The 11,601-nt window shown below is 46.2% G+C and overlaps 1 protein-coding gene across 1 annotated transcript in view; it reads right to left on the minus strand.

Annotated features, from left to right (window-relative positions):
* Window positions 1-8,173, minus strand: part of GALNT16 (polypeptide N-acetylgalactosaminyltransferase 16) — a 250,697-nt gene extending 242,524 nt beyond the window's left edge. Inside the window, exon 1 of the mRNA XM_056547334.1 lies at window positions 7,803-8,173. Within this exon, the coding sequence (XP_056403309.1) occupies window positions 7,803-7,982 (180 nt within the window). The 5' untranslated portion in view covers window positions 7,983-8,173. The remainder of the gene's footprint in view (window positions 1-7,802) is intronic.
* Between the last annotated feature and the right edge of the window lie 3,428 nt (window positions 8,174-11,601).

Genomic DNA, 11,601 nt, shown 5'->3' on the forward strand with positions numbered 1-11,601 from the left:
ATTTTGACCGTGCAAACTTATGTCCTCCCAAGACAGAGCAGGGGGAGGGGAGGAGGAGCTGTGCACGTACGTCCCCTCCCCTTCCCCCCGCTCTGTGTTTTCCTTTCCCCGTGCAAATTTGAAACCTCCCGTGGTAGATGATGTCTGATGTCCTCTGGAGACAGCGCAGGGGGGAGGGGCTGTGTACATCCTCTGGAGACAGAGCAGGGGGGGGAGGGGCTGTGTACATCCTCGCTCTCCCCCTGCTCTATCTGCTTGTGTAATGCAGAGCTGCGTCCTCCATGGTGTGATGTGAGATTTCCTCCCCCGTGCAGTGACAGGAGCAGATGCAGCCTCACGCCGCTGCACCGATCCCCGGCAGGGTAAGTGAACTTGCAGGTGGGGGGGGGCTATGTGGAGGTGATAAGAGGTGCAGGGGAGTTTATGGGGGTGATAGGTGCAGGGGGGGTTATGGGGGTGATGAGGTGCAGGAGGGGTTATGGGGGGCGATGAGAGGTGCGGGGGGGCTATGGGGGTGATGAGAGGTGCAGGGGGGGTTATGGGGGTGATGAGAGGTGTGGGGGGTTATGGAGGTCATGAGGAGAGGGGGGTTATGAAGGTGATGAGGTGCAGGAGGGGGTAATGAAAGGTGCAGGGGGGGTTATGGGGATTATGAGAGGTGCAGGGGGGTTATGGAGGGGATGAGAGGTGCAGGGGGGGTTATGGGGGTGATGAGAAGAGGGGGGGTTATAGTAGTGATGAGGAGGGGTTTGGCGGGGTTTTTTGGGGGTGATGAGGACACAGAGGATAAGAGGGGGTGTATATGTATATATGATGTGTATGCATGTATGTCAGAATTATATTCAGGGTACAGTGTGTGGCAGGATTCTATTCAGGGTACAGTGTATAGCAGTATTATATTTAGGGTACAGTGTGGGGCAATATTATATTTAGGGTACAGTGTGGGGCAGTATTTCATTTAGGGTACACTTTCTGGCAGTATTTCATTTAGGGTACACTTTCTGGCAAGGTTATAATGATTACTGTCTTCATGCAGAGGATGAGAATCTGCTGACAAAGTGAGGAGCCAACGATGTCTGGATGTCCGACTCTGGAGAGAAGATGGAGCTGGAGGAAGACCTGGTCTCTGGACCAGAGAACAGAGAAAATAACAGAGAAGATATCACTCAAGTCAGAAGATGTCACTCAGATCACTGATATCATTGTGAACTCTCCTGACTGTCCCATCAGAGCTGTAGTCACTTGTAAGTTCTGCAGTGATGATGGGTAAAACAGTGCCCAATCTGTGTCTCTCCAGCTGTTACAAAACTACAACTCCCATAATGCCTGAGGCTCAGACATGCCTCAGACATAATGGGAGTTTTAGCTTTCCAACAGCTGGAGAACCCCCTTCAATTGAGGTGATCGGTGGGGGTCTCAGCAGTACCCAACCTCCCCCCCCCCCGCCGCGATCTCCGGCACATGCCCCGGCAGCTTGCTGGAAGCTGACGTCTGTACCCCGCAGGAAGGCACCCCCCCTCCAGGTATGTCTATGGGGTACATGGAGGGCCGTGTCGGCCGGCACTCCGTGCGGGGTTCGGCATGCCCCCTCTTCCAGTCGACTGCCAGGACTCTGTGCAGGAGATAGCGGGGGACCTAATGCTCGGGCCCCCCGCAATCTATAACTTATCCTTAAAATAATATTGGGGGCAGGCCACGGGGGGGGGGGGGGGGGGGGGGGCACAAGGTTAGCTTGCACTGGGCGCCTGAACACCTAAGGCCGGCCCTGACCTGACATGAATCATTACCAAAGGGATATACACCACCACCTGAACATACTTAAGCTGTGCCCTTTCTCTGACAGACACTATGAGTCTTTCAACAAGCTGGTAGTTACCATGGGTTACCGCATGTAACTGGGACATTAACTTAACCTTAATACATTTTAAACTACTTCATTACACTTCTAGGTAGCAGTGTAGCAGTGTTATACAGGGCTTTACAGCTCTTAGGCAGTGTTATACATTTTACAAAAAAGTTCGGACAACTTTACTCCTAAGTGGGTTGGGGTCAGTTCAAACTATGTGCAGTTTTGATACGTTTCCTTATTTAAAGTGTTTTTAGACAAATAGTGCTATGGGGTGAAAGTGATTACACCCATAATCACAATTGAGGTGTTTTATGAAGAAACAAAGTCTTTAAGCTGTAGTTCACATAATTCTAATGAAGAAAATTGAGGTTCTTTAAATTATATTATGCACATTTAAATGGACATCGATGACATTCCAGGAATTCTAACTTCCATGTTAATATACCCTACGGGCACTATGACGACACAGTACATCAATAAATCAATCAAATCTCATGGCCTTTTCTAACATCAATATAAAAGTGGTATATTTTCCACCCCGCGAACACACAGGTCACTGGATCTATTGTACTACATGACATAAAGCTATTTAACAAAAGGTTTTATCAAAAGAGTAGTCTACAACGCTACATGCTAAAGGCTGTGGTAAGAGATTAAATCAAGAAACGAATGCTTTGCCATAGAAACTTGTGTGTCACATATCTTTTCTTAAAAGGACTCGAGTGTACATTCATCACATTTTAGAGGTCATCCATCATAAAGAGTAATAACAATTGAGGTTAACTGTTCTTCAGGTTTCAATGTATGTCTGCTTTCCGCTGCGAAGTCCGCACCAGATTTCATAAAAAGCCAGGAGACGTACAATCACATTTCTCGAACACTGGCTGCCATGGATACTGGAACACATAATATCAGCATGTACACACAGAGATTAAAAACTATCCACCCCCACATATCTCCAGAATGACCCAAGCCTGCCACCTGAATGGGAAGAGGATACAATTCCATAGTAGCAGGATTTTTCTTACCCAGCATATAAAGTATATACTAACTACATGATAGGGCTAATAAAACATTCCCTACTCTCATGTGGTATCTAATGTTGGATATTCAAGTCGCAAATCTGGTAAATAAAAAATCTTCTTTTACATAAGATGGAAGGAAGGTCAGGATCAATGATCCTTAATACAGGAGATCAATACAGCCTCATTACAGCATTATTATTTTTTTGCCAATTAGAGCCAGATACTGAAACATATTTGGGGAGATTTATCAAAACCTGGGCAGAGGAAGAGTGGTGTAGTTGCCCATCGTAACCAATCAGATTGCTTCTTTCATTTTCCACAGGCCTCTTTAGAGGCCTCTGGAAAATGAAAGAAGCAATCTGATTGGTTGCTATGGGCAACTGCACCACTCTTCCTCTGCACAGCTTTTGATAAATCTCCCCCATTCTTTTTAATTTTCTGTTTATTTTTTCTAATTGTAAATATACTTTCTATTGTAAATATTCTGATCTTCTGCTCTATTTACGACATTTAGAGACATGCATTTACAGTAGCCACATGTACTATAAGAAACAATAGCCTGAAGATGACTCATTTTTGGGGATGTGTTGTAGGTATTACTATGTAGACTTCAAAACTTAGAAAATAATAGATAAATCAGGTATCTTAACACCTTTCACATGCAGTGCTCCCAGTCTCAATAAATACAATAGAATATGGGGGAGGGAATTAAAACCTAGCTTTTACTCGTTATGCATTAAAATACACAAAATAACATGAGTATAAGTGTAGAAACAATGTAGGTAATGATGATACCTTCCATTCGAAGCAATACAGACAACTGTTAAAGTCATAGATTTCTCATTGCTCATAGTCCTATAGAAAGAGTCACTATCTGAAACAATGCATCTCCATATATCGCCCGACGCATTTCTGACAATATGTCAAATGTCTTCCTCCGGGCCATGAAAGGAGACAGTGACCTACATAAGATATAAATTATTGCATGTACTTAATAAACAAAGAGATATTTATATATATCATGAACAAAAAAAAAAACAGTAGCTGATACAGTAGCGACTTAGGTTATTAATGTGCACAAAAGTTTATTGGCACAATAAGCACTAGGTGAGCAGGAGTCCCCTCATGTGGTCCGGTCTGTAGACCTGAGGCTTCTACGTCAGTGCTCGTCTCATGCATAAACCCGCGATAGCGGGGAGCTGTGCAGTTGTGCCGGCTACTGCGCATGAGACGAGCACGGACGCAGAAGCATAACAGGTCTACAGACCGGACTGCTCACCTAGTGCTTATTGTGCCAAAAAAACTTTTGTGCACATTAATAACCTAAGTCGCTACTGTATCAGCTACTCTCTTTTTTTTTTCATGATATATATAAATATCTCTTTGCTATTAAGTACATGCAATAATTTATATCTTATGTAGGTAACTGTCTCCTTTCCTGCCCCTGAGGAAGACATTTGACATATTGTCAGAAACGCGTTGGCCGATATATGGAGACGCATTGTTTCAGATAGTGACTCTATATGACTATGAGCAATGAGAAATCTATGAGATTTTTTTGTGTGTTTTTTGTCTTTTATCACACTTACAAACAAGGGATTCTGGGACTTGTGATTAGAGGGAAAGAACTCCAAAAGGAAATAGCCATTTCACAAAAACAAAGCAGCAGCCTTTTGGTGGACTCACAACACAACCATTTAGCCCCATGACAAGCTCAGATCCTTCCCAAGCATGTCCATTACTGTCTGGCAGGTACGTACTGAAGTCACCTTATGTTGGATAACCCCTTAAAATTACCTAATAACATGTTATATAATGATAATGGTAATGGTCTAAGAACTCCTGTGGTTTCCAAAGCAAAATTGACACAGTATTCTATAGCATGCATAGACTCCATTTATTGCTGTTTGGAGAATAAAAAAAAGAGTACTATTGAGAAGGCTGTCTCAAACTATTTTCTTAATCTCGCTCCCACCCGTTCCCACTAGATTTCTATTACTGCACGCTCCCGCAAGGTGTGTGTTCCACTTCCTCCTGCTCCTGCAACACTAGTGTCCAATTCTGCCCGCTCCCTCAAACATTTTGTCACAGCTTTTGGTGATAGTACACCACATGTCATTTCATTACTCCCTGTGCTATTTCATTACCCCCCACGTTATTTCATTACTCCTTTAGTCCATTTCATCAGCCCCCTGTGGCCTTTCAGAGTTTTAAAGGACTGCACAGGATTTTGCAAGACCCACTATAATGTATGTTCTGTAACAATCCACTCCTGCCAGCAACAACCTCATTACCACCTGCAAGGTTTTTATTGGACCCTGCGGGACCCATGGGATCCCAATCCCGATGCGGGGCTCTGCACCTCACTATTGTTGTACTGACATTTAAAAGGAGTACTACACTGGAAGAAAAAAAATTCAATCATCTGGTGCCAGAAAGTTAAAAAGATTTGTAAATTACTTCCATTAAAAAAAATCTTAATCCTTCCAGTACTTATTAGCTGCTGTATGATCCACATGAAGTTCTTTTCTTTTTGAATTTCCTTTCTGTCTGACCACAGTGCTCTCTGCTGACACCTCTGTCCGTGTCATGAACTGTCCAGTGCAGTTTTCTATGGGGATTTGCTATTATTCTGGACACTTCTTAAAATAGACAGAGGTGTCAGCAGAGAGCACTGTGGTCAGGCAGAAAGGAAATTCAAAAAGAAAAGAACTTCCTGTGGATCATACAGCAGCTGATAAATACTGGAAGGATTAAGCTTTTTTTAATAGAAGTAATTTAAAAATCTGTTTAACTTTCTGGCAGTTGATTTAAAAATAAATATATTCCAGTGGAGTACTCCTTTAAGTCTCTTTTTAGTTGTGAAAAGTATGTTGGAGCCATGTAAACAATAGATAACAAAAGAATATGGTAAATTTCAGTGTGAATTTGTTCCACAATCCAAAAATGCAGCTCCCACTGTAACATTAAATACAAGCAGCAACGTGGTTCTGAACGTCCGAAAAAACATCTTGAAGAATTGTTACTAGATGTGATCTGGTATAGCATATCACACATAGATTATTTACATAGAGGCAAGAATATTATAGAATACTCTGTCTACTGCACATATGTAAAAGCAACAAAAGCAGTTCAACAATGGCAACATAGAAACACTAGTATATAGGTAATTGTAGAAAGTAGACAAGGGCACTCACCACGTTGTTTGCTTCATCTCTGCTTTTATTCACACGGGTACAGAGACATAGGTGCCGGGGGATGACAGAGGAAGGAGGTGAGTATGGGCTACGGAACCGTCTCGTGCTACATGCGCTTCTTAAAGGGGTACTCCGCCTCTAGACATCTTATCCCCCTATCCAAAAGGATAGGGGATAAGATGTCAGATCGCCGGGTCCCACTGCTGGGGACCCCAGGGATTGCTGCTGCGGCACCCCGCTATCATTACTGCGCAGAGCGAGTTCGCTCTGCACGTAATGACCCGCAATACAGGGCCCGGAGCATCGTTACGTCATGGCTACGCCCTTCGTGACGTCACGACCCGCCCCTTTCAATACAAGTCTATGGGAAGGGGTGCGGCGGTCGTCACGCCCCCTGCCATAGACTTGCATTAAGGGGACGGGCCGTGATGTCACGAGGGGCGGAGCCATGACATCACGCGGCTCCGTCCCCTGTATCGCCCGTCATTACGCAAAGAGCAAACTCGCTCTGTGCAGTAATGATAGCGGGGTGCCGCAGCGGGGATCCCGGGGGTCCCCAGCAGCGGCACTGCGGCGATCTGACATCTTATCCCCTATGCACATAAGTCTCTGTACCCGTGTGAAAAAAGCAGAGATGAAGCAAACAATGTGGTGAGTGCCCTTGTCTACTTTCTACAATTACCTATATATACATTGAACTGTATCTTTCACAAGTTTAGCACCACTACCAGTGCATTTACAGAGCAGCTGCAATAGTGTGTCACATTTAAGGGGTCCCATTAGGTGTGTGAAGTGGCAGTGCCAGGTATACCTCTTCTTATTACTATAGAAACACTAGTGACAAGAAGGTAAACAAATCTAAATTAACAAGTATATTAGAATGGTAAAGATTCTATATTGAGGTTCTCTTACTGTTGCGGAACCAGCACTCCCAGCATCCCATGACAGTTTGTGGCTGGTAAGCCATTATAATGAATGGATATCAAATGTAAAAAAAAAAAAGAAAGAAACTGTGCCAAGATAAAGTAAATACATTTATCTATTTTAGGTGGTTCTATCAAGATACCATGTTGTACATCAATACTCTTGAACCTGTGGTTCTCCAACTGTAGCAGCACTACTGCCACTCCCAGCATACTTTGACAACCTGCGGCAGTCACGGCATGTTAGGAGTTGTAGTTTTGCAATAGTTGGAAAGCCACAGGTTCAAAACCAGAAATGTAAATGTCAGTTAATATGGGGAAACTTATAAGTCATTGATCCAGAGTAAAGAGAAACTGTGCTAAGATAAAGTCATCTGTCCTGGGAGCAAGAATCAATGTAAACTAGTTAACAGATCTTTCTCGCAGAAGGCCCGATCAGGGTCTTATTAATGGTCATCCTATCCGGAGAATGATTCCAAAAACATGGCATAATATGTGGCCTGGCTGTCAAGGGTAATTAAGGAATGGCAATAAGTTTCATAGATAAGGAGTCATCAGCTACCTGATATACAGTGAGAAGTTACTCTATGGAGGAGACTTTATGTACTAGATATGAAAGATGAGGCTACAGTACCAGAATACATCTGCATGTCTAATCCAGCAGCTGAGAGGTTATGGTTTTACTGTACATTAAGGGAATAGGTCTATTACAGCCAGTCAGTAAAGGAATCCTTGTTCAGAGACCAAGGGACCAGTCCTCAATCCCCCTCCCCTTGATGGGTATACATGATAAGGTGCTGATACTTACAGCCCCAGGGCTGGTCCTGTCCTCTCTGTGCCCTTCCTGCCTCACTGCTGCCCGGCTTCTGCCTGGTGATTTGCTGGATGTTGCAGGATGAGGTTTGTTGTCTTGCCATAGGTAGTAGAAGGTGCCCAGTATCCAGGCTACAGTCAGGATGGCGATGGCATTAGCCCTGATCCTTCTCATGCTTACTGCAGGCAGGATGATAGAGAGATTTGTATGAATGGGGGAGGTGAGAGGCTGCCAGCTCCTTTACATTCTCTCTCAGCCTGTGGTGTATCTACCCCCTGTGATGTCCTCCTCCTCTCCTGCTGTTGCCTTCCTACAGCCTCCAGTCTCCCCCTCTCCCCTGTATCTGCCTCACTCACTCTCTCTGTATCTCCCTCCCTTCTCTCTCCTCTCACTCAGCTGTTTGTTTTAGCTCAGTCCTGCAGAGAGTACATCCTCCTCAGGGTCCTAATGTCCACCCTGCCTGTCAGATGTAAATTCCTCTCTACAACATATAAACGTTTATCCATAGGGAATGCAATAGGTCAGAAGGAAAATCATGGCTGTTCAATGCATTATTTCACAATTTGTGGGTATTTTACTGTTGACAATACGAATAGTAATATGACCCATGCACACAGTCATACACATAATGCTTCTCTGTGCATCTATTTTTCCATTTCTGTTTTCTTACATATGATAAATGAATTGTGGTTTGATTGTTCTCTGTTATGATCAATGCAGGACAGGAAGGGTACAGTCATGGCCATAAATGTTGGCACCCCTGAAATTTTTCGAGAAAATGAAGTATTTCTCACAGAAAAGGATTACAGTAACACGTATTTAGCTATACACATGTTTATTCCCTTTGTGTGTATTTCACTTAAACCAAAAAAGGGAGGAAAAAAAGCAAATTGGCAGTGGCGTAGGGACCGGGGTGCGGGGGGGGGGTGTGCCCCGCACCGGGTGACACCAGCCTGATGGGGTGACACCATGTCCCTAGCTCACCTCATCTGTCTGGCGCGGCACCGCTTACACCCCCCCCCCCCTTCCTTATATGTTCTCACTCACTAGCACCCTAGTCTGGTTCACTAGCACCCCCACCCCCCGTTCCTCACCTGTCTGGTTGACTAGCACCCCCACCCCCCGTTCCTCACCTGTCCGGTTCACTAGCATCCCCACCCCCCGTTCCTCACCTGTCCGGTTCACTAGCACCCCCACCCCCCGTTCCTCACCTGTCTGGTTCACTAGCACCCCCACCCCCCGTTCCTCACCTGTCTGGTTCACTAGCACCCCCACCCCCCGTTCCTCACCTGTCTGGTTCACTAGCACCCCCACCCCCCGTTCCTCACCTGTCTGGTTCACTAGCACCCCCACCCCCCTGTTCCTCACCTGTCCGGTTCACTAGCACCCCCACCCCCCGTTCCTCATCTGTCCGGCGGCGCTTCTCCACTTATCTGTCCGGCGACGCTCCTCCACTCACCCCCGGTCCTCAGCTTTCAGACACCCATCATGTGCTTGTAGTGCCCTGTGACGGTACGTCAGCGGGAGGTGGGCGGAGTTTTCTGGACGCCGACATGCATAGGAAGGAAGTCAGAAAGCAACAGGCCCTGGTAAGCTGCTCCTTAGGGACTCGGGCTCTAGTTTTTTTGGGGGGCTCTAGGTACTGGGGGGGCTCTAGGTGCTGGGGGGGCTTGTGCTGAGCTAAACCCCCACTCTGCAGGGGGGAGTGATGATGTAGTGGAGTGAGGTGGGTTGGTGAAAGGGGGGGGTGTGATGGAGTGGGGTGGGGGGGGGGGTAATGGGGTGGGGGGGTGATGGAGTGGGGTGGGATGGGGTGATCGAGTGGGTGGTTGTTTTCTTTTTTTTATGTAGGAAATGTATGATATTGAGGTTGCAGCGGCGGGTGTATGCTATAGCATAGCAGCCGGGGTGCAGGCCGTACCAGGTGACACCAGGCTGATGGGGTGACACCATGATGCCCCCTCAGCTCCTCAGATAGCTCCATTCGCCAGCCACCAACATCCCCCAAACATTCCCGCCCCCGGACCTCTCACGTAGCTGAGTCTGCCATCACCCCATCCCCCCCGTCCACGTGTAGCAGTGTCCGCTCTGCTACCAATCCCCCATGGCACCCTCATCATCCACCAGCAACACCCCCCTCCCCTGGAGTAGCACCCCCATCAGCAGATCCTGCTGGTGGATGATGGGGGTGCTACTGCCAGGAGGACCCCCATCAACCACCCCATGATGCATCAGCTAACGGATAATGAGGGGTGCTACTGTGGGGGGGTGGGGTGTTGCTGGTGGATGTTGGAGGTGCTACTGCCAGGAGGATAGTGCTGCCGATGGATGATGGGCGGGTTACTACCAGGGTGGCAGTAACACCCTCATCATCTATCGGCAGCACTCCCTTCCTGGCAGTAGCACCCCCATCATCCACCAGTAACACCCCACCTCTATCACAGTAGCACCCTCATCATCCATCGGCAGCAATATCTTCCTGGCAGGAGCACCCCCATCATCCAGCATAATATACCAGGGCACAGTGGCATAATTAATTCTGGGGGCACAGTGGCATAATTAATTCTGGGGCACAGTGGTATAATTAATTCTGGGGGCGCAGAGGTATAATTAATTCTGGGGGCACAGTGGTATAATTAATTCTGGGGGCACCGTGACATCATTAATTCTGGGGCACAGTGGCATTATTAATTCTGGGGGCACAACGGCATCATCTGGGGGGACAGCGGCATCATTTATTCTGGGGGGACAGCGGCATAATTTATTCTGGGGGGACAGCGGCATCATTTATTCTGGGGGGACAGCGGCATCATTTATTCTGAGGGGACAGCGGCATCATTTATTCTGGGGGGACAGCGGCATCATTTATTCTGAGGGGACAGCGGCATCATTTATTCTGGGGGGACAGCGGCATCCTTTATTCTGGGGGCACATGACGTCAATAATTCTGGGGAACAGTGGTATAATTAATTCTGGGGGCACAGCGGCATAATTTATTCTGGGGGCACATGACATCAATAATTCTGGGGAACAGTGGTATCATTAATATTGGGGGCAGAGTGGTATAATTCATTCTGGGGGCACAGTGACATAATTAATTCTGGGGGCACAGCAGCATAATTAATTCTGGGGCACAATGGCATCATTAATTCTGGGGCACAGTGGCACCATTAATTCTGGGGCACAGTGGCACCATTAATTCTGGGGCACAGTGGCATCATAAAATCTTCACTGAAAAACAAGGTTATATACAAAGGGCACAGAGTGTTGTAGTATATTCAAATGGTGTAGTATTATATTTAGAGGGCGCAGTGTGTGGAAGTATTATAATCACAGGGCCCAGTGTGTGTGTGGCAGTACTATATTCAGGAGAGCACAGTGTGTGGCAGTATTATATTCAGAGAGTGCAGTGTGTGGCAGTATTATATTCAGAGAGTGCAGTGTGTGGCAGTATTATATTCAGAGAGCGCAGTGTGTGGCAGTATTATATTCAGAGAGTGCAGTGTGTCGCAGTATTATGTTCAGAGGGTACAGTGTGTGGCAGTGTTATATTCAGAGAGCGCAGTGTGTGGTAGTATTATATTCAGAGAGTGCAGTGTGTGGCAGTATTATATTCAGAGTGTGCAGTGTGTGGTAGTAATATATTCAGAGAGTGCAGTGTGTGGCAGTATTATATTCAGAGGGTACAGTGTGTCATGGTATTATATTTAGAGGATGCACTGCGTGTTCGTATTATATTCATGGGCATACTGTCTGGCATGGTTATAATAATTATTGTTTTCATATAGAGGAT

The sequence above is a fragment of the Hyla sarda genome, chromosome 11, assembly GCF_029499605.1.
Source record: "Hyla sarda isolate aHylSar1 chromosome 11, aHylSar1.hap1, whole genome shotgun sequence".
Taxonomy (NCBI): Eukaryota; Metazoa; Chordata; class Amphibia; order Anura; family Hylidae; genus Hyla; species Hyla sarda.